At 40.4% G+C, this 23,283-nt stretch overlaps 1 protein-coding gene across 1 annotated transcript in view; it reads right to left on the minus strand.

The window, feature by feature from the left end:
* Positions 1-23,283, minus strand: part of CPXM2 (carboxypeptidase X, M14 family member 2) — a 67,212-nt gene continuing 43,929 nt past the window's right edge. Inside the window, exons 6-13 of the mRNA XM_015633912.3 lie at positions 17,809-17,897; positions 15,048-15,171; positions 13,945-14,141; positions 12,943-13,122; positions 11,492-11,789; positions 7,981-8,120; positions 7,271-7,370; positions 1-2,774 (exon numbers count right to left, since the gene is read on the minus strand). Coding sequence (XP_015489398.1) covers positions 2,524-2,774; positions 7,271-7,370; positions 7,981-8,120; positions 11,492-11,789; positions 12,943-13,122; positions 13,945-14,141; positions 15,048-15,171; positions 17,809-17,897 — 1,379 coding nt within the window. The 3' untranslated portion in view covers positions 1-2,523. The remainder of the gene's footprint in view (positions 2,775-7,270; positions 7,371-7,980; positions 8,121-11,491; positions 11,790-12,942; positions 13,123-13,944; positions 14,142-15,047; positions 15,172-17,808; positions 17,898-23,283) is intronic.

Below are 23,283 nucleotides of genomic sequence, written 5' to 3' on the forward strand. Positions count from 1 at the left end.
TTGACAGCTATTAGGCCATTTATTTAGGAATGCCTGGACTAAAATGGAGTAAGGCCACCTGCATTAGTCCCAGTTCTGCTGTGCCCAAACTCGTGCAAGCACTAGTGACAGCCAGGAAAGAACACCAAGGCCACTGTCCCCAGCACCTGAGGCCTTCAGCAGTCCAGTCTCAGCTAACAGATGTCCAAGAATTCCCCAGCAAATCCATTTCTTGTCATCAAATAAAAAATAATTTCTCATGGAAAGAACCTCAGTTCTGAGAACAAAGCACAGGAACCTCGAGGTTTGTAAAGTTAAACTCTCACACCATTAACTCAGGGTAGAGAGACCTCACCTGCCAGGAACAAAGCACTGGTTTCCACCTTTAATCCCATTTAAATTTGGCTATTTTGTTCCACTGTTGTCAGTGCATTCCAACCACCTTGCAAGATGCCTTTGTGGGACTCCAGAGAGAATCCACCCAAAAAACTCCATTCATAACCCAAAAAATCTTGCGTGCTCTCGATCTATCATGATGGCAATAAAATCTACATACATCAGTGAACAATTCAAATTTAACTGCAAACAAACTGTCTGCTGTCATTACTCCATATCCAAAATTATTTCACTTTGTTACCTGCACAAAGACATCATTAATCTCTTCTCACCTCTCAAGAAAATTATCCCTCCTTGACAAACTGCAGTCAGCTTTGCTACACAAAAATATGTGGCATACAGGATGCTGTAAGGGTGGTAAAGAGGCTTTATTAGTAAAATATAATTCCACATGATAGAATATTTGGATGAGTTGTTTACTTCTATTACTTAATTGAAATGATACTGACTTGGAGGTGTTCCATAATTCAGTCACAAAGAATTAAAAGTGCACTCTTCTCTTTTATTGGAGCTTTTGCTGTTATTTAATGGTATCTGCAGAACAAGCAGGGGCTGAAATTGCCTAAGAAATTTAAGAATATGATTATTTACTATGCAAGGGCTCATGATTATATTTTTCATTCTGCAGTCTTTTACATTTTATGCATTTCCTACATTCCTTGACAATAAAAAAAATAATTAATACAGATGGCACCTGGTATTTTTATAGTAACTTTTGTACTCATGCTTTATTTTTATCTCAGTTTCAATGATATTTTGCTGAATGTCTTTTCCAAGAGTCCTATCAAATGGGCAAAGACTGAAAATAGCAATCAAAATGTTTAAAACTGAATTGTATTTGGAAGAATCTGCTGCAGTCTGCTACCAAGCATGTTAAGAAATGTTTATTTAGCCACAGACTGGTTAAAATCATGAAGCTGACCCTGGTTTTTTTTTTGGTGTAATTTAGGTCAGAATATCAAAGCTAATGGAGCAAAGTTGTATTTTCAGCACTTTTCCCAGTGTTGATTCTCTCCTAGATGTGTTCTGTGTATTTCCTGAACCTCAATCCTGTCCTGCTGTACAATTTCATTACTCAAAAACCTCCAATAAAGCACAAATGCTGCTCCCAAAGAGGCAGAAGGCCAGAAAAGCAGCAGCAAGATGAGCAGCCTGCAGAGGAACCCAGAACTGTGCATGTCACAGGATGTGGCGTGAGATGTGCAGGAGCACAAAAGGCACTTCAAGTCACGCCAAAAATGAGGAAAATAGATGGTATCAGTGGATTTGTGAATTAAGCACCTCCCAGTGAGTAACTAAGCCTCTCCTCTCATACTGGCTGTATCCTCAGGAAAAGCTTTTTTCTGGTCCTTCTCCCACATCAGGGAGGAACTGCCATGCCACAGTGCTCCTCATCCCAAAACCTTTTTGCCAGGTTTAGTTCATGGAGCAAAATTGCAGCCTTAAAAAGCCAGAGGAGAAAACACTCCTGGCATTAAACTCTGGCAGCACAAAGCATCCTTAAATCTAAACAACCCAAGCAGGAAAGCAAAAGTGGGTTATTCACTGCAGGCTTTTTTCCTGGAACAGAGTGCTTATCAAAAGGGGAATTTTCAGGGAAAGAGAGAAATTTTGACAAAAGTTTCAATCACATTAAACAGAAGTTTTCACCTCTCAGCTTTTCCTTCCATATGAGAAAAAAGTATAAAGAGCGTCAAAACTTTTTTTGAGTTGCAAAAATATACCAATTTTATACTTTAGATACATTTTTCAACTTTTCATTCAGAACACTTCTCATTTTTAAGTATCTCGTTTTTTGTTGTTTTTGGTTTTAATCCTTTCTCTTCAATTTTTAAAGGAAACAGTTTGACAAAGGATTAAATAACCCAACAAGCAAAACATTTAATTCCAGCTCAACTCAAAACACCTTCCTCCATTCCCCCTGTCTCTCCCCTTAACCGAGGGCTCCTTTTGCTCCGACTTGAACTTCGTTTCCGATTTTTCTTTTTCCCACCAAAAATGAGGAACCCCCTCCCCACCCCACCCCAGCATCCATCCAGCTCCACTAACAGAAAGGCCTCTTGCAGAGAAAAATGCATGAAGAGATGGGCTATGGAACTCTCACTACGACTACAGCCAGGCTGAGAGAAGCGGAGCCGGGGCCGAGCTCTACCGCCGCTGCCACCGCCGCGCCCGCTGCCGCAGTCGGCGCGCCGCCAGGCTGAGGGGCTGCTTCCCAAACTTCCTCATGATCTCCTTGATCCTGGCCAGGTTGGTCTTGGAGATGGTGAAGTCGCACTGGGTGGCCCCCATGTCGTAGCCCACCTCGCAGGTCTTGGTGGCGGCGGTGTAGCCCTCGGCCTTGACGCCCACCATGTACTCGCCCGGGTTGAGGAGGCGCCAGTAATCCCCGTCGGCTCCTGGTGGGGAGAAAGATGGTTTTCAGGATTTTGGTGCTTTCTCCTTGAGGAAAGTGGTGTTTGTAAAGCCACAGGATTGCTGAGGTTGGGAAACATCTCTAAGATCCTCAAGTTCAACTATCAACCATCTCCATCGTGTTCACCACCAAACCGTGTCCTCACGCCCCACATCCACAGATTTTTTTGGACACTTCCAAAGACAGGGACTCCATCACATCCCTGGGCAGCCTGCTCCAGTTCTTGAAAACCCTTCCCATGAAGAAATTTCTCCTCACATCACATCAGAACCTTTCCTGGGTCCATTAAATGAGGACACAGGATCACACGGGGTAAGCTGACTTGGACAGGGCCCACAAGGAACATCGAGTCCAGCTCCCAGCCCTGCACCATCCCCAGGAGAAGTCCTTGACCATGGTAAGATGACACCACAGGTAGGACCCTCCATCCTCACACCAGGAGGGTGTCCAAGGGGCTGCCCCCACCACAAGTACCCCTCCTCATCGAGCCAACCCTAGAGAAAAACACACCTCAATCAGATTTTCCAAATGATGAGAAAAGGCCCCAATCCAGCTGTAGATTTTCAGCAGCTGGAAAGGTCTGAGGCAAAATCTGGTGATTTCTGTGGGGTAGAAAAGACTTTTCCCAAACTAATCCTAACTGAGGGATCCAGAGGAGCCCCAGTGGAATATCCACATCACACAACCCTGACCAGACTGCCAGGACACAGACTTTGGTGGTATTTATTAGGAAGAGTGTGTGAATACATAATACCATCTCACTTTGGGGTGTAAATAAATAATCCCTTCTGTAAAGCCTTACATTAGCGTTTATTACACTGATTTTTCTACAAAGTAAATTCACCAGGATGTTTAACCACCTGGTTAAATGTAAATGCATTACATGTAAACCAAACTCCTGTAATCAACTAAACTACTCATGAAAGTGTATTTTAACACCTCATTGAATCAGGAGTTTTTGGTTTCTTCTTTTTCCCCATGAATGATCTCAGATATACCCATTCTTTGTACCCATATGTGCATCAGGATCGTTTTAGGCTTCTTTTAAATATGATTTTAACCACCAAGTATTCTTAGCTGTGAATTGAAAAAGGGGAAAAACTATTACCTAAAATTAGTTTTGCACTCTGTCCTGGAGAAACTGCCTGTGAATGAAAATACATATTCAAATATGCAATTCCATGTAAAAATAGAAATGGAACATCTCCTGCATGAGGAGGGGTTGGGGTTTTTCAGCACTGATGAGACCTGACAGCCTTACTAACACCAGCCTTGGCTCACTGGCAGTGCAGAGTGTAGAAAAAACTGAAGATGATTTGCATAAAAATATTATATTTGGGGAAGGATCAGGCTGGTCAGCCTCTGTTTAAAAGAAGCAGTGTTTTAATTTAGGATTTGGTAAAATAATAAATGTGCTTGCAAGCAGCAAGTGTTAACAAATGGCAATATTGACTGTGCCCTGATAGTGCAGCCTCTGGGTGCCAGAACTGTACCTGATCAGGTCCATTCTTACAGCCCAATACAATCAGGGGTTTTTAAATCAATTTGACCACATTTGGGGTGATAATAAAGTCCAAATTTTCTGTTTCTCATGATTTGGGTGTTTTTGGAAAGGCTCCAAGAGAGGCTCTTTATTCAGTTCTCCCTCACCACTGGGTCTGTTGGAAGCTGAACAAAAGGCCAAACCATAAATCTGCCCAAATTCCTCCTATTTATCCCCAAGGGCTCGTTTTTAGCTGTAAATGCTCTGGCAACACCACAGGGCAGGCAAAGAGCTCTGCATCCCCCCGTGTGATCACATCCCTGCTCCCAGGCTGGCTTTAGCCCCAGGACTGCAAACCTGACCCACATTTTCCTGACACATTTAACAGTCAGTTCATCACAACCCCACACAGGGCCAGGAATAAACCTACACATTCACACCCCACTGGGAATTTATTGCAAAGCTGGGTATTAAGCCTTCAGCAGGATGCACTTTCCCTCCTTTCCATTTACCAGCAAGCAGACAGGAGTATTTCTGTCAGCTGTCAGTGCCCAGAATTTAATACCAGGCTAAAGGGTTGGGTTTTTTTCACAATCAGATTAAATCCAGTAGGTAAAAAAATAAATAAAAATATAAATTTCAGAACAGATGGCAAAAAGAAACACAATTAAAAACACAGATAAATTTAGTAAATAATAGGTTTGCTGAAATAATAGGTTCCAGTGGGAGCAGGCTGGAGGCAGACTGCATCCACATCCACCTACTGGGGCTGGGAAAGTATTGCCATGTCTGCTTAGATAAAATAACAATGCATTAAAGGACAAAGATAGCAGTGCTATGAATTTAATATGTCAGATTGCTCCATAAATTCTACAATTAGGAGAAATGTCCTTTGAGCCTGATGGGACAGACCTTAGTTGCAATTAAGTAATTGTAAAAAGCAATTTTTACATTGAAATGTACAAAGCTGCACTGATTTAAATATATTATAAAAATCTTTCTGTTTTTTTACCAACAAAAGGCTCTCCAGGAAGCCTGACCATAGTGCTGTACACCCAACTTAACTTTTCTGTGTGGACCAGGCACCCAGGAGTGAGGCAGGACAGTTGCAATACCAGTGTAATGCTTAGCTTAGACTAATTAAATAAATATTTGATATATAAAAATATTTAATATAATGAATATTACTAAATGTTACTTTAAAATCCTTGGGGTTTGGTATATAAAGTATGCTGAAATCACAGCACACTTACCAAAATATTTATAAAAATTTCTCTGGACACGTGGTGAAATTAAATTAATTATGCTTTGGTTCAAAAACCACACAGAAACAGCTGCACTGGAAGTCTGGCTGTGACACAGGAGTGTTTCACCAGGAAGAAACTGCACATTTCTCCATCAATATTTACTTTGTCATTTCCCAAATCACGAGAAGCAACCCCCAAAACTGCCTTGGCACCACGGGAGAGGGGGAAAGGTGCGTTTGTTCACCCAGCTGAACTCTCTTTCCAGAGGTTTTCTCAGAGAGTCCAGCCCATATCTGACTGTAACGACATGGAATCACTCAGACTTAATCAATAGCTACATCTGCATGGAGGGAAAATGGAATAATTCCCCACAAAGCTCTTGCTCTTGGAATCAATGCCTTCAATCAGCCCATTAATGGTGTGAGCATCCCGCTCGCTCCATCAGGGACACGGCATCCAGCAGAAACACAAACCAATGTGCTTTTATTTCAGTCCACAGGAGGAAGCAAAGGAATTTTCTCAAACCTTTAAATGTTATTAGAGGGCTTTTACAGGCAACTTTTGTCTGGCTCTACAGGGCAGCTGACCACGTTAATGTAGGAGTGGAACAGCAGAGCTCAGCTCACTTGAAACAAAACTTATGTGAATAGAGATGGTGGCCGTAATTCTTCCCCTGCTTGGCCTATTTTTACATCAAGGCAACTCAGAGGTTTAAATAGACACATTTTTCATTTTAAAAGGTATAAATGAAAGAAGACTGCTGACAATTTGCCTTCTCTCTCTAAAGTTATACATGTCATTTTAGCTTTTTGGCTCCAGCATAAATCCTCTCGTTTCAGGGACTAATGAGACGTGTATTGTTATCTGGATAATATGAAACAAGATAGAACTTTTATGTTCCCATATCCACAGTGATTCCAGAGTGTGAGCTTAAATGTCTCATTAAAAAGAAAAATTAAAGGGAATAAAATAAGTACTTTTATTTTTACTAACAAGTGCAGATGGCCTTGAGCCATAGAGGCTGAGCAATAATTCAAGATGCAAATAGCTGCAAGGTTCCCTGAGTGTTACAAGGTGGATTTTGGGATCTTGAACATTTATTCAACCTTATTTTTTTCCACATGACAATCCAGAGTACAGAGAGCTGGAGATTAATCACATATTGCATTAACTCAGAGCGATACATTAATTTTGTTAACAGAGTAATGCAACCCACACTTTATGGCAGACTTTCAGAACTGCCAAGGCTTCCAAGAGGAGAAAAACCAGCTGATTACTTTAATTCCCACTGTCATTTCCCAGTGGTCCCATTTTGAAATATTTAAGGCAGAATCATTATTGCCTAATTAAGTATCTGTCATTCAATGCTTTCTTTTACAGTGGAGACACAGCAGCAGTGAAATTAATCATAAACTAAGTTAGATATTCCAAAATTCATTACTGGCTCAGATCACCTCTTGTGGCAAACATTAAAGATTTGGAAATCACAAAGCTCTATGATATTCCATGGCCTGAAATCAGTTTATGTGTCCAAATCTGCCACTCTGCACCTCAGTGGCAAAGCACATGGAAAGGGCAGCAAATGAAGAACACAGAACACCAGTAAAGAGATAAAAATATATAAAATTAACATTGAAAAAACCCGTGGGTGTGGTACTTAGGAACACAGTCCAGTGGGTTTGTTTTTAAACCACAAGTCTGTTCTTTTGCACTGATGTTTTGTATTTTTATTGGTTTTGGTTTTTTTACCTGTGCGAATGTCATGGTTAACACCTTCCACTGAAATAACAGCATTTGGGATTCCCTTTCCATGCACATCCTTCACAATCCCTTTGATGCCACGATGGACCTGTGAAGAGAAGCAAAAAAGCAAGTAAATATTGCACAGAAATGAACAGTAGTATTCCTAGGAACTTACAATGAATCATTATTTCCATAAGTGAATTACAGTTTTATGCTATATATAGTTTTCTATATATATATATTATATTTATATATTATTTATATATATATTTAAATATATATGGTTTATATTTTTATACTATATATCTTCTATATTTATGCTATATATATTCTATAGTTTATACTATATATATACTACTTTATGGCTCACAACATTGTGGAATATATATTAACCCTGTAACAGCTCTTCAGGCATTAACTTGTGCATCAGTTTGTGAATTTTGTTAGGATTCCTGAGGCATCAAATTCAAGATATAGATAAAAAGAAGAGATGAAACAACAGACACAATATTGGGGTCTTTTTTTTTTTTCCTACCAAGCTCAGCACCCACATCAAATTTTCAGAATCTTCATTATTTTATTCCCTGAAGTCAAACCAGCCTGGCTGAAGTGTTATGTCTATCAAAAATCCCAATAACCACATAATCAGTCATGCAAGGAAGACAGTAGGAACTTTAATCTCTGGGTCTGGAAGGAGCTGCACTGCTGGGGAATACCTGTTCCATAAAAACAATCAGGGACTCGCGGTTGTTTTCCCACTCCTCTGGCAGCTCGCTCTCGTGGGGATATTTGTCACAGCCAACGTAGATGGAGAGCTCAAAGCAGTTGGTGTGCAGGTAGCTGAAGTCATTGATGCCTGTCAGTAGTGGGGAAAAAGGTTACAACTTTATATCCTTTTGAATCTATTGGTCAGCACTGAGCTTTTGTGGAAATTAATGTAACTTCTATAAACACAAGTTGGGTTTGCATCCTGCTGGCTTAGCTGGCAGAATTGGAAGGGTAAAGTGTTTTTAGAAATGCCAAATGTTCTGTAACAAAGCACCAGAGTGCTCAAGGCCAGGTTGGACAGGGCTTGGAGCAACCTGGGATAGTGAAAAGTTGTTCCAAGCAGGGGCTGGAACTCGAAGGGCTTTAAGGTCCCTTCCAACCCAAACCTTTCTGGGATTCTGTTGAAGGAGAGGATGGGGACACAACCAGGAGGAGAAAGGTCTCTCCCAACAACAAGAATTTGTGTTTTGCTCTTAAGAAAGCACTAAGCATCCCTAATCCTGGACACTGTCCATGGAGCAGCTCTCCCTTATGAGTGCCCTGGGTAGAAATGGAACTGTGTTGTGTGGCAGGGAGGTGCAGCTGTTCACCCAAGCGATGGAGCCCTGAACGCCAGGACACAGAGCTGTGTGCTCACACAGGGGTTGTTATGTAAATGTGATTTATCAGAACAGTTGCTGAAATAGTTCCTCAGTCTGTTTTCCTCCCTGAGTAATCTGATAGAAGAGCCAGGAAAATCGAGCTAGTAACAATTATTTTATGTTACATGTGGTGTCTGTGGTTTTGAAGAAATGGTGGGATCTCTTTTCTCCCCATCAGGGTGTTGCAGAGGACTGGGATACTCTGCAATAGGGATTCCCATCAAAAGAATGTCCTAATCAAGCCCCAGGAACCTCAGTGCCTCCAGTCTCTGGGGAGCTGCAGTTTATTTCTGCTTTACAGAGACCACTGTAACCTTTGCAAAGGTCTGGAGCACTAAACAGGGCTGTCTTTACATGCAGAGCTCCAACATTTCCATTCTCCAGGTTTCTCTCCTGCTTCTCACCATCATTTTTCCTGCTTATTCACTCTCACACAAATAACGAGATACAGAACATGAGTACTAGAGGAAGAAATGCTGTGAGCTTCATTTCTTGTTCTAACCTGCATTTCTAATAAGAAAGTATTTTAAAATATGTTTGTAAATGATGTTTATTGTTATGTTTTAAATGGCAAAGATTAGCAGGAGTTGCATTCACCGAGTGCTTCTGACCAAGAAGAGTTAAACCAAAATCCCTGTTCCCATCCAATCACCACAGAGCAGTAGTCAAGTATTTAATGAGCCCTCAGTGCCTTCTGGAAGCAGAGCAGGAGGATTATATAATACAGATGTTAAACTTTTCACTTTTGTTGAAGGGGAAAACCTAAACATCAGCCAGTGGCATATGCTACTCTGCATAAATGTGCTTCCCTTCCACTTGAGAAACAGCCACAATTATTTTCCCCTCACATACTGTATAACATCCTGATTAATCTGCTGTGAAATGTTTTGCCATACACAGTAATTGCTCAGTTTTAATACATGTATTTAAGAAAATGGCTTTGCGTTGCCAAGAGCGACTCTTTCCCAGTGCCTGAACATGCAAATCCAGCCTCAAAAACACAGGAAATAAAATTAAATCAATCTCTGTTTTTCCTCTGTGCAGTTCACCCAGTGCAGAAACTTTATATGTAAAATTGCTGAAGAACTTGCATTCAGTGCAGTCAAAATAACACACAGGAAATGTCACGGCTGGGTTTTATGGGCACGAGAGGTGATGGATATCTGTGGTGCCCGTGCTTCTCTAGGGACTGAAATTCAATTGGAAAAATCCCATCTAAATTTTCCCAGTGAGAAGTTTCTGTGCAGGACCACTGCAAGGAAGCAGGTGGATGAGGAGAGGGGGGACAGGCAGTTTCAAGGCGTGGCACAATGAGGAGATGCCACCACACAAAAGGATGGGTGGGAGAGCTCCTGCAAGCACTCTGTTGGAGGTCTTACCTTAATGTGACAGAGCAAGACATAAATCATAACTAAAACATCATCAAGAAATAAAACAAATCAGATTAAACAAATCCAAAATGTTATTGATCCTAAGAAGTCAGGGTGATATTCAGCATCTATATTGTCCATCTTTACTTAACAGAACTCAGTGTGACAGCTGTTAGTGACAAGGCCAATGCCATCTTTTCTGGATCAGTTCATAATGATGCTTCTTGTAGCACTTAGGAAAATTAAATTCATAAATTAGATAATTAAGTGGTCAAGTTAGCTTTCAGAGAATGCTTTAGAAATGCACGGGAATGTACTGTCAGACCTAAGAGTTCAAAGTTTCCCCCCAAATTCACCCAACACTTTTTAACCTCCTGAGAAAATATCTGAAAAGCTAATTCTCAACTGCAGCCTTTAAAGGCTGGCCAGCACCAACTCCACACGAACCAGCATAAAAGCCATGTCCAAAATCCCAAAACATTTATGCAGTGGAAGTACCTGTGAGTTCCAAATAGGAGCCAGACTCAGTTAAACCTGGTTTTCAGAGACACTGGCCTGCAGCTGTTTGCCATTCGTGCTGTTCCTGTTGTCAGCCCACTGGTGGCAGACGCCTGTCTCATTTCCTAATTTCAGGGAATACGTTGTTTGACTGATGCACTTAGGAAAAACACAAAGGCTTTGAGCAGAACTGTGATGAATCAGCAGTGTCTGATTCCCAGCCTGCTCTGAGTGCACACCCAGAGAGGTAAACGTGCCTAATGCTGTTAAAAATGAGTTTCTAATTGGGCTTTCCTGGAAATCAAGGTTTTGGCCACGCCACAGGCCATGGCTTCCCCTCTGTGCTCCTTAACAGGGTGACAGGCTTGGGTGTGTGGAGATTGATCCAGGCTGGGATTTATCCTGGCAGCAGGAATGCCTGGGGAGCCCATGCAAAACTCAAGTGTAAGGACATCCAGGTGTTTTAGAAATAGCATGGTAGCAGGCAAACAGTAGCTTTTTATGGCATTTCATTACAATTCTGAGTGAATGTGAGTGGGGGCTGATCTGAGGCTGAGTTCAATCAGCAGGAGGCTGAAACCAGGACTTCCTTGTCTCAGAGCCACTGGGGTCTCTCCCTGAAGCTGCTGTTTCAGCTCTGACGCTGGCTGTGGTGCTTGGCAGCACTTTCCTTCTTGTCACCTTGTGTGGGGCTTTGGGCTGGCTCGGTTCCTTCCTGACAAACTGTGCTGAGTGCACAGACTTCTCAAAGCTAATGTTGTGCATGTGCATTTTTGGAGAACTTGGTTGTAAAAGAAGCAGTCACCAGTTATTAACAGCAGTAATGACATCTGGAAATATTCCCCTTAGAGCACACACTTTACCACCTCCTGCTGCTGCAGCGCACACCAGGCAGTGACAGCTTTACCCTAATTAGCAAGGCAACACTAATTGGAGTTTCTACCACTTACTTCCAGCCACGGTGTGCCACGAGGCTCCGTTCACAGTGCCATCCTCCTTTTGGAAGTCCTCAGTGTGGCAGGCTCTCCTCCTGGCATCCGTCATCAGCCGGTGCGTGGAGGCGTAGGAATAGGCCAGCCAGCGGAACACGTGGTCGTCGGGGGTGGGCGTGTAATCCTGGGTTTTCCACATGGATCTCACCATGTCGTAGGGATAGGCCACCACCAGCTCTCCCCCCTGCAAGTTGCCACCCAGCACAAAAGGGATTTTTTCCATCCAGGCGATGATCGCCCGCGTCTCCACCGCCACCTGGGAGGAAGAGTAACAGCAGCTCGGATTCAGGCTGGAAATCTGGAAATGCTGTTCCCTGAGGGGTTCCTGAGCATCAGGAGCCAGCAGAAGGCATGTTGGCAAGGAGAAGACCTTCTTTAAATTGTGGTGCTTGTCAGCCACCCTTGGGAGGTCACAGACATCCCTTAAGACCTAACAAAACCTTCCCGTTCCTTCAGTAGTTTATGGAATAGGAACATTTGTGTCGAGTGGGGCCAAGAGCAGGAACTGACAGAGGGGTCAGGTGGTGACATTGCTGCCCCTCTTTTTGTTTCCAAAATGAGGGATGTTAAACATAGAAATAATGGCCAGAAATTAAAGCACAGGAAGTTTCACGTCAACATTAGGATGAATGTTTCCATGAGGGTGGCAGAGGAGGGAGGGAAGCCATGGAGTCCCCCTCTCTGGAAAGATTCCAAACCCACCTTGGACGTGTTCCAGTGTCACCTGCTCCAGGTGACCCTGCCTTGGCAGGGGGTTGGACTGTAGGAGGCCTCTTTAAACTGTGACTATTCCATGATTGTGTGATTCCAAAGTACTAAAAACTGCCACTTGTGAAGCCTGTGAAGCTGCTATTAATAGCTGCCATTATATTTAAAATGTCAGGCCAAAATAAGTTAAATTTCTGGCACTACGATCCAATAAACGACTTTAACGTAAGCCCCAACACTGGGTTTGCATGTGCCTGATCTGTTGCTGGGTTGTTTGAGATGAAAATATATTTCAAGTAAGAGCAAGCAGGAAAATCCCAGGATAAATCTGTGAGTGAATTTTTTAAAGATCTGTGCCACAAGACTTGGGAAAAGCCTGATCCACATGGCTGAGCTTATGCTGTGCTTCTCCTTGTCTACCTTGCTGTGTAAAAGTTGGGTACTGAGTCCTCCAGGTCCTTGCAAATGCTGAGGGAAAAGAAAATCCTCCAGGAAATAGTTCCTTCCTCAAGACCTGCCTCTAAAACCTGTGTGGGGATGGTCCTTTTGCGGTGAATTTTTATTTCCACTGACATAAAGGGAATTATTGACCTAGATCAGGTGTGGAACTTCACTCCCAGGTTATTCAGTTCTTGAGAAATGTAAATCTCCCTCTCTCAGCACATCCCAGCCTTTGTGTCCCCTCTCCTGGCCTTACTCACAGTGGCATTTTCAGACAGGTACCAGTCAGGGATTGGGATGTGATGGTTTGGAACTTTTCTTTTGCTCTTCTTCTGATCTTCTGACTCCCAGAGCAGCGAGTTTAAGTCAGGGAAGTTATTGTTGATGTCAATGCCATCCTGAGTCCATCGTCCTAAAGACCAGCCCCCCAATTCTGAACCCTTAGATTGGAATAAAAAGAAAGAAAAAGAAAGAAAATAAAAATTAATGTTCATTCAGAATGCAACAACCTGTGAGCCCCCTGCAGAATGTTTGGGAATGTGCCAGAGGTAATCCTATACAGAGAAAGTAAAGATTAATTATTTATTAACTGAATTAAATAATTGGTGCTTTTTTAAAAATTTTGTATGAAATCTTGAATGAGGTGAAGGAAAATCCATGAAAATTTACTTGAGGTTACCCAAAATATACCTCTTGATGGAGACAGCACACATTCCCTTCCCTTGACTATGATTCTGACTTTCCTGTTCTGTCTTCTGCAGACTGCTCTGGAAGATTTTCCAGTGCATTTGACCAGCCCCTACAATTTTTCCTGGTTGTCTGTCTTCACCCAGACTGAATTATTACAACACCCAACAGACTGTGCTCTCCTTAAAGGCACACTATTAAATTTCAGCTGCGGAGGAATTCGAATTTTCACGTGCTGAGCTTGGTTTCTCGTGAGAAACAGACTGCATGGATTTTCTGTTTTCCATAATGGTGTTCCCGTGGCTCTGAACACCTGAGGATGGTTTGTTCTGGCAGTCTCTGTGACCCTCCTTTCCATGTACATTCCCCTGTTAGCCAACATCACATCCAACACTGATCCCTTCAGCTTTTTCCCAAGATGGTTTGTGTTTACTCTGACGCGCCCATCTTTTCCAATTTAAATTTCCACCGCTTGTAAAACGTGACCCCTGAAGAAAATAATGACAAGAGGAGCATTTTTGGTTCATCTATTGGAAAGGGAAAGAATTCCTTGATGTGTTCATGACCCTAATTACCGCTTTATAGGCCTTGTCATATCCGTCAGGGTTCACTGAGGGCAGCAGGTGGATCCTCGTGTCCTGGATGAGGTGCACGATGCGTGGGTTCCCAGCCAGGTATTCCTGGCACATGAACTGCATCAGCAGAAGGATCAGCTCTCGTCCAAGCACCTCATTCCCGTGAGCTCCTGCAATGTAGTGGAATTCTGGCTCCCCTGTGGGAAAAAGCACGGAGCAGAGTTGTAGTCAGAGCAGCAAATCGAATCAAATCAAACAGCATCAATGTCCATCAGCAGCGTTTCACTTCATGAGTGTTGGGGAAATGTCTCAGCTGCAGGATGAGAGGTGAAAAGTGTCACCTTGGAGAAATAAATTGCTTTCTGTTGCTATTTTAGAACCGGCTTATGTATTAGTGGTACCTAAAGCCACTGTGTAAAACCTCTAAAACCCATTTTTGATTAAACATATCTTTAATTATATTCACAACTTCAGCATGTTAGAGGTAGATTTTGACAATTTTGAAGGTCTAAAAGTCACACAAAAAATACTTTGCTAGAAGAGAACTTCCCTAACAATCAATCTAAACACATTATCAGGGTATTCATGGATATAGGAAAGCACAAAATTCCTTTATTCCAACAGCTGTCCCAGGCACTATTACAGTGAGAAGGACCAAAGACTGAATGACTTTCTATGCTGAAGAGTTATATCATGGTAGGAAATTGAACCCCAGACCTCAAAATTATTTGGAGATTTGACCTGTCCCTGCTTGCAATGCATTCACCCCACATAAAAAAGGCAAATTTCTATCCATAGCTACACCAATCCAACGGCTAAAATCCATCCCCCAGTATTAAAATTCACTTTTATTTTATTATTGTGAAGAATGCTCATTAAAGAATTCGATCCCACATTCAAAATGTCCTCTATCTGTGCTCACCCTCCTCTTCCCAATTTAGAAATACAGCGCTGAAGTTCCTCCCACATAGATTTGAAACCTTTGCTGCCATGAAAATAATTCCATCAGTGATAATTAGTGCAGATACAGAGAAAGAGGAGAGGGGGGGAAAGCCAAATCCCAACACCCCTTCAACAGATTTAGGTAAGATTAAAATCCTAACCAACTTCGTGTTCTCCTGGGTTGTCAGAAATCTCAACAGCGTACAGCTTCAGCCCTTGGTAGCTTTTTCCAATATTGTAAATTCTTGTGATATTTGGGCACATTTTATTCACAGTTTTCATCAACTGCCAACAAAAAGAAAAAAAGAGGAAAAAAAAAAAAAGAACATATTTAGACAATGCAGCATCGAAATAGATCCGCTATAAATTGGTTCATTTTAAATTGGTTGTAGCACAAACTCTTCATTTGCTTCTCTGATTACTTCTTAGCTGTAAAAGCTTTATGTTTAGCTCATGAATTTATATCTCTGCTATCTCATTTTTAAAGCATTATGCTATGGAGAGTAATTAAAATAATGGAGAGTAATTAAAACAACCACACTCTGTGAGGTACTATAGGTAAGGGACTTGAGGTGACCCAGGGTGCACAGAAATGCATTTATTTTTCAGGTTGCCACATTTTGCCCAATAGAAATATTAATATTTTCACTCTGCCAGCCAGTAGAGATATTGCACTAAAAGCAGTTCTATTTTAGCTAAAGGCTAAAACCTTACTGCATAAATGATGTTACTGACTCAGACCCGTGTTTACTAATTTCTCTCCTCACACCTTCCTCAAGTTGAAGGAAACTGAGCTGGCTGATGTTTCCCTGCATCCATGCAGCTCCACGAGCTGAGAAATAGGAGATGTGAGCCTCAAAACCCAGCAGAGAAACTTCTGACTCTGAAACTTCCACGTGCAGAAGCTTTCCCGACGTGCCTGGCATGTATCTCACAGGATAGCAGGAACATCAATTTGGAAAAGTGGTTGAAAGTATGGAAATGCTCATTAATAGTGAGAAAAATGCCCAGAACCAAGTTCAAAGTATATTACATTCAGTGGAAATATTTGTTTTGGCCTCAGTAAACTCCCCATCATCTCTTTAATTGCAAACATGTGATTATTTTCAGAGTCAAAGAACTTTTCCTGCATTAGAGCCTTTGTAGTAACATTTACTGTGACTCCTTTGGTGACATGTAATGCAATGGAGTTAATGGAAATACCATGCTGAAAATGAACATATTTCATTTTTGATCTTCTCATTCCCATGTCCCACAAATGGCAAAATATTTCACCTGTGAAATATCTGGGTTTGTTGTCTCAAAGACAAGGTTGTACCCAAATATCTACATCAAACATGTAACAGCTTCCTGTACCACATGAATATATATAAAAATATACACAGAAATGAACACATAATAAATATTTTGGGCTGTAAAACAATCCTGCACACAAGATACATCGAGTTTTCCCACTGATTGGAAGAAGAATATTGAATGCTCTTTTACAAGGAGAAATCTGGAGCTGTAAATTTCATCTCTCTAAACAGAGAATTCTATTAAAATATCTATCCCTCTCACAAATATTTGACTTTTTGCAATGTAATGTAAAGCTTCCACAACATGGCCCAGAGAACCATCTCCTCCTCCTTCAGTGGTGATAATAAATCACTTCAAAAAAAACATTTTCTAAGATGTTTGGTGGTGAGGTAGCTATAAAAAGTGACAATAATGTATATTTTGGGGGTTGAGGATGTTTTTGGTTGTTGTTGCTTGTTTGTTTTTAATAAGTTGACTCTGGCAGTTATTATTCCATTTTCCACTGAAATTTCAAGAATAGTTTTGGGACTATAACACTTGTTGCAATGCAACCCACAATATTCTGCCCACCAGCAATTAAAATCCAATCAGCTCTAAAAAAGTTAACTATTTTGACACAGAAGAAAACAGAAACTGGGAGAGCACACAGTTCACAATTCTCAACCACAGTCACAGATTTTCTATTGGTATGAAGAGTGCAAGAACATTTTGGTTTAAACCTGTGGGTTTTTTTTTTTCCCCAAGATATTTCTAACCTGACCAACCTGTCTTTCTGCAATGACAACATAGATACATTTTATTTTATTGTTCTTGACAGTAATTATGCCAATTGAGTTCCTACTCATCTAATCTTTGAGCTAAGAAATATAGGCCATGAAATCTCTACCAAAATAAACGTGTGACTCAGTACACAATTGCCCAATAAAACCCAGTGGTGATTCATGCAGTATAAATACACTGAAAATCCAGCACACAGCAAGTGATTCACACACATCAAGTCCAAACATATTATCTTTATATTTGAAGAGCAAGTGGGCAGAAATATTTCTTCAGGACAGCCCACACTTGTGTCTGTGGTGATATGAAGCAAGATTAAAAACAATAACAAAGCCAAGAACAAGGCTGCCTGTTTGGAGCTAAAGGAACAAGATTAACAAGGCTGGTAGATTTAAAATTATACTAAATGAGGGGTTTTTCCTGCTGTTTCTGGTGAATTTTTGCTGATTTTCACAACTGTGAATATGAAATTGGACTCTAGATTTATTCTGATTATCCAAACCCACTGAAATATATGAGAAAACTGATGGTTAAATCAGAGTCAATTCTAGAAGGAGAAACCACAGTGTCATTCACCACTTAAATACACATGGAAGAAAAATTACAGCAGCACATTATATGAAAATACTTCCTCTGTCACGAATTGTCACCTTTTTCAGGTTAGTTTATGTACAAATCAAGACTTTGGGAATTTTACTGGACTGCTTCTTTTAATAGATTGAATCAGGGAAAACATTTTAAAAACATGTTGAAGACAGAGTTGAATAATATTTTGAAGAGGTGAAATTTGGGCTGAAAAAGCCTTCACCCATCCACCCTCCATCACACAGCAGCCTCTTTGCCTACCTGCCTCATCTCCTTGTAATTGTGATGCTTAAAGTCCAGATTATCAGTGGTTGTCATTTCATTTCTTCTGTGGTAATAATTGTTTGGGTCTGAGAAAAGAAATAAAAGAGTTTTCAGGTGCTTGGGAATTTCAAATATTCAAATATCAAATAGAGGTGCTTTGGTACAATGCATGTAAGGAACACGGAAATCTGAATTCCACTGTCATGTGTGAACTTAAACCAGGTTTTCAAAAGCAAAACTCAGAGAAACAACTGATTTTAAATATTTCTAATCACTGCACAAATCAGTTCATGCAGATCCAAACAAAAGCATCAGCTTTCCAGCCAGCTCCTCTGCACAAAACCCCAAAACTTCAACAGGAAAGCAGAAGGGCAGCCTTAGGCTCCAGAGGAGAGAAAAAGTCACTGGGAAATGATGAGTCAGATGCAAGATAAAAGAGTGGAAGAAAAATTAAATTAGAGGAAAAAGCCACAGTAAATGTTTTGTGTCCACTTGATTAATTTACTATTGCAAGGACTTTTAGTTTTCCTGATGAGTGTTTTCCAAGTCTATGCACTGCTTGCAAAATATGGAAAGGAATAACTGTGCACATTAACCATTCCTAATGATCTTCCAGAAGAGTTCCTGTGGAATTCAGAGTGTTTGTTACTTAAAAATGTACATATTCACTTATTTATGGATACTCTTTATAGTTTGTTCATTTTAAAGTATCAAAGGAGGATATGTGGTTGGGAAAGAATCTTTTGTCTCCTTGACATTCCAGGCTCCTCACCTGGAAAAAAAAACCAAAAACAAACAGGCGAAAACTGTTGAAAAGGCTCAGCTTTGAACTGCCTGATAAATGAGCTCCAAGCCTAATCTATTATGATTTATTTTCAGAGACAAACAAGTCAATTTGGAAAACATCAGACACATTCCTTAACTTGCCACATCTGGGATGTCTGGAATTTTGAGTAATCATTTGTCAAGCCAGGGGTTGTCAGGCTTCTATGAAAAATTGTTTCCCTTCACACAAAATCATTTTCACCGGTTTAAAATTGTTGGGGGAAAAGCGAAATATGAAAAACTCTAAATATCATCCTGTCTTATTGCAACACAAAAAAAGACATTGTCTCCAGAGAAAAAAGAAATGGTTTTAAACAGTATCACCTGTCAGCTGTGGCTTTTCTTGGGGGGGGGGAAAAGAACAATTCTGAGTAGGAAAAAGATGTAGTTACCATCCCACGCCAACAAATCCTTAATGAAGTTATCAAAAACTCAAAACACTGCAAAATACTTTATAACATTTTAAAGTTTCATATTTCTGGCATTAAAACCACTAAACATTCCCATAAAATTTTAAAATGTTGGGGGTCTTTTGCACTTTTTAAGTTATTTATGAAATGAAACATGCATGTTCCATTAAGCTTCACAGTAACATGACCCATCCTTGTCTCCACTTCCATTTCCTAATCTACAGCAGAGATGCTGGAAGGTCACTTGAAGGCTGCTCTACAAATATGACTGAAAAATGTCCAAAAAAAGCCTTGTTTCATCAAAACCCATGTTTTGTAGAAATTACTCATTAATATACTGATGGATAAGAAATGGAAATCAGAAAAAAACACTTCTTAAAAGGGACAATGTGTTTAATGTCCCACAGAATATCTTTATAATTGAAAAAAAATATCCCCACGCTGTAAAAATGTAAAAATAAACATCATAAAACTGCCAGGATGTTGGAGGTTTTCTGTATCACCACGAGCCAAAATATACAGCAACCAATTTTTTCCCCTGATACTTTAATCCCCTTCCTTTCAAAGCCTGGCTCTTTTTCCATACATCAAACACTAATATCATGGGAATGGCTGTGAATGCTGTAGAGTTGGTGGAAACTTTAAAAAAAAATTTAAAAAACTGTGCAGTGAGAATGATTGTATCTCTGGCCCTCCCTCAACAACAGAGCTCAATTTGACAGTTCCCTAGGGAATTAACACTCATACTTTGCCAGGCTCTGCTGTAGCCTGCTTGGATCACTAGATTTCTGCTGCAGCAGGAATACAGATTAGAACTTTAAAAGCTAAAATGTAGAAAGGCAAACAAGACTTGTGCACAGCTGGATGGGCCCACTTGGGCAAAAATTAATTTTTTTTTAATAAAATGGAAAATAAGAGACTGAGAAACACAAATGACATAAGAGTTATAATGGAATTAAACTGATTTAGTCACAGAAATTCTGCAGAAAGTCTCTCTTTCTTCCAAGGAGAAAGGATCCTGAAAGACTGTGGCACTCACATTTATACAGAGGGATATATTAGCTTTTTCTGCCACTAATCTGTCTTTACATCACCAGTAGAGGTAATGAAGTTTGCTGGTAGAGGCACCTTGATCCCTTCATGCTTCCATCCTTTGTAAAGATGGATGAGTGATTAAAGCTGTTAAATCAGATTCACAGGGCCACAGAATGGTTTGAAAGAGACCTTAAAGATCATCCCATCCCACCCCTGCCATGGCAGGGACACCTTCCCCTGTCCCAGCTGCTCCGGCCCCAATGTCCAGCCTGGCCCTGGGCACTGCCAGGGATCCAGGGGCAGCCACAGCTGCTCTGGGCACCTCTGCCAGGGCCTGCCCACCCTGCCAGGAACAATTCCTGTCCAACATCAAATCTAAATCAATCCTCGTTCAGCTTAAAGCCATTCCCCCTTCTCCTCCCAGCTCCTTGTAAATTGTCTCTTTCCATTTTTCCTGTAGGTTCCCTTCAGGTCCTGGAAGACCACAGTGACATCACCCCAAAGTTTCTCCTCTCCAGGCTGGACAATCCCAGTTCTCCCAGCCTTTCCTCACAGCAGAGCTGCTCCATCCCTCTGACCATCTCTGAGGCCTCCTCTGGATTTTCTCCAACATCTCCATGTCCTTCCTGTGCTGGGGACCCCCAAACTTCAAGTGGGTCAATGCCCAACGACTCCACAGCATGAGGGCTCTGAAAACTGCCCCCAGAAAGCACCAGAAATGACCAATTGCTTGGTTGATTAAAAAAAAAGGGTATTTTCACCAATTACAGCCCTACAGCCGGTGGAGCCCCAATGCTTCCAGGAGGTTTCAGCTTCTCAGAAGTGGTGGTTCAAATGTAGGGCACAATGAAGGCAATCCAAGGGATTTGGAGACATTTTTGATAAAAAGAATATTCTGGTCTAAATCTTTCAGACTGCCTTAAAAACCCCAAAGTGCCATTTCTCAAATGACTGATTTTTATTTTTTTTTTAAATTTCTGCGTAATTTAAATGAATTTGACTTGTCTTCACTAAATTGAACATCTTACAGACAGCACATGTGTAATCTTGAAATAAATCCACTGGCAGCCACATCAGGTGATCCTCAGTTTTTTTCCACATGATCTATTTCATGGCATTGCTCATGAGCATTAACATCACACACGAAACCAGCAATGAAATAATATTTTTCAACTAGAAACTGATCCTTTTCTCCTCTTATTCTCAGAAGTAGATGCTGGTTTTAGAACTGCTGCTTACATGGCCATTTATAATGAAAGCTACTTGTAGGAAGTCACATTTTTATCAAGAAATGAACACAACTCTAGACTTGACCAGGTAACCTGGCACTAAGAGAGAAATAATAAAAATAAGACTGAAGCCACTGCAAAACACAGTGCTCCATTACAGAGCTGTTAAAGTTCATTTTTTATCTTGGGTTCAAAGTAATGGCATAATCATGGTACCACTGGTAGTTTTCTATATAAGAACTATTAAAAATTAAATTTCATCACAAATTTATTCCATTAAAATAATTGCCTCTTGCCTTGAATACTCTACAATATAAATAAATGCATGAAGAACTCAACTAATTTTCTCTCTCCAATCTCTGGGTGCTTTGATCACATGCAATTCCATTTTGACCTTCCTTAGGTTTGAGAAAGAGAAAGCCAGGAAAGCACATCCATCCCTCTGAGGCAATTGCAAAAGACTGTGTGTGTCACTCTCCCTGTATGTAAATACCAGCATTTTTGGAAAGTGGAGAGGGAATTAAATGCTTGTGCTTTTTGTCCTCTTTTTGCCCTCTTTTTTCAGACATTGCAGCACTGATTGTTGCTGTAGGTAGGATTTTCTGGCACCTTTCCTCCACAGATAAATGTCCTTCTTTGGTGAAACAGCAAATCCCTTCTGTTGCCCAAAGATAGCACTGACACAGTTGGACAACACAGCTTTTCTTTATTTTTAATTTTTTTTTTTTCTTTTTCTTTTTTAGAGCTACTCTTAACAGTCTAGAAAATATTATTTGTCCAAACTAGCCTAAGATAGAAAAAAAATGTATGTTATGGATAAGATAAAAGGATTTCACTGATAAAAATTACAATTATCTTATACACTACTGCTTAGATAAGCAGTAACTTCTCTGTTCCAGTTGTCCAAATATTGTTTTATCACAATTTGTCAAATTTTTAGTGCATCTACTACATGCAGTGGGTTTTATGGACAGAGCCCTACCCACAGGAATGGGTTCTAGCTGCCTTAAACCATTTCCATCTCATTCTGACAGTGCTACAACCTCCCCTAGAATACCAATCTTATTCAGGCTTTTTTCTTTTTCTTTTATCCTTTCTCCTTATTCCTTTACTACCCTCCCTTGTGAGCCTGATTGATGGGAAGCTGATACAGATCACAGACTGAATGCAAATGGTTTCATATATTCAGGGATTAATAAAGGCATAAACCCTAAAATTACAAGTCTAGAAGACAAGAAAAGAAATTTACAGTTATGAAAAATGGGATTCTTTCCTCCCACCCTCCTTCAGCTGTTGGGGTATTTCCCTGTGCCCCAGGCTTTGGAAAGGCTAAAGTTGTGTGAACTAACAGAGCTCCACCTCCTGATGCTGGTGGATTTAGGAAAATTGGTTGTTTTTATGGACAAAATAAAAACCAGAAAAGAAGAAAAGAAAGAAAGAAGGAAAGAAGAAAAGAAGGAAAGAAGAAAAGAAAAGAAAAGAAGAAAAGAAGAAAAGAAGAAGGAAAGAAGGAAAGAAGGAAAGAAGGAAAGAAGGAAAGAAGGAAAGAAGAAAAGAAAAGAAGAAAAGAAGAAGAAAAGAAGAAAAGAAGAAGGAAAGAAGGAAAGAAGAAGGAAAGAAGAAAAGACGAAAAGAAGGAAAGAAGGAAAGAAGAAAAGAAGAAAAGAAGGAAAGAAGGAAAGAAGAAAAAGAAAAGAAGAAAAGAAGAAGAAAAGAAGAAAAGAAGAAGAAAAGAAGAAAAAAAGAAGAAAAGATGAAAAGAAGAAGAAAAGAAGAAAAGAAGAAGACAACAAGAAAAGAAGAAAAAAAGAAAAGAAGAAAAGAAGAAAAGAAGGAAAGAAGAAAAGAAGAAAAGAAGAAGAAAAGAAAAGAAGAAGTAAAGAAGAAAAGAAGAAAAGAAGAAAAGAAGAAAAGAAGAAAAGAAGAAAAGAAGAAAAGAAGAAAAGAAGAAAAGAAGAAAAGAAGAAAAGAAG

The sequence above is a fragment of the Parus major genome, chromosome 6, assembly GCF_001522545.3.
Source record: "Parus major isolate Abel chromosome 6, Parus_major1.1, whole genome shotgun sequence".
Taxonomy (NCBI): Eukaryota; Metazoa; Chordata; class Aves; order Passeriformes; family Paridae; genus Parus; species Parus major.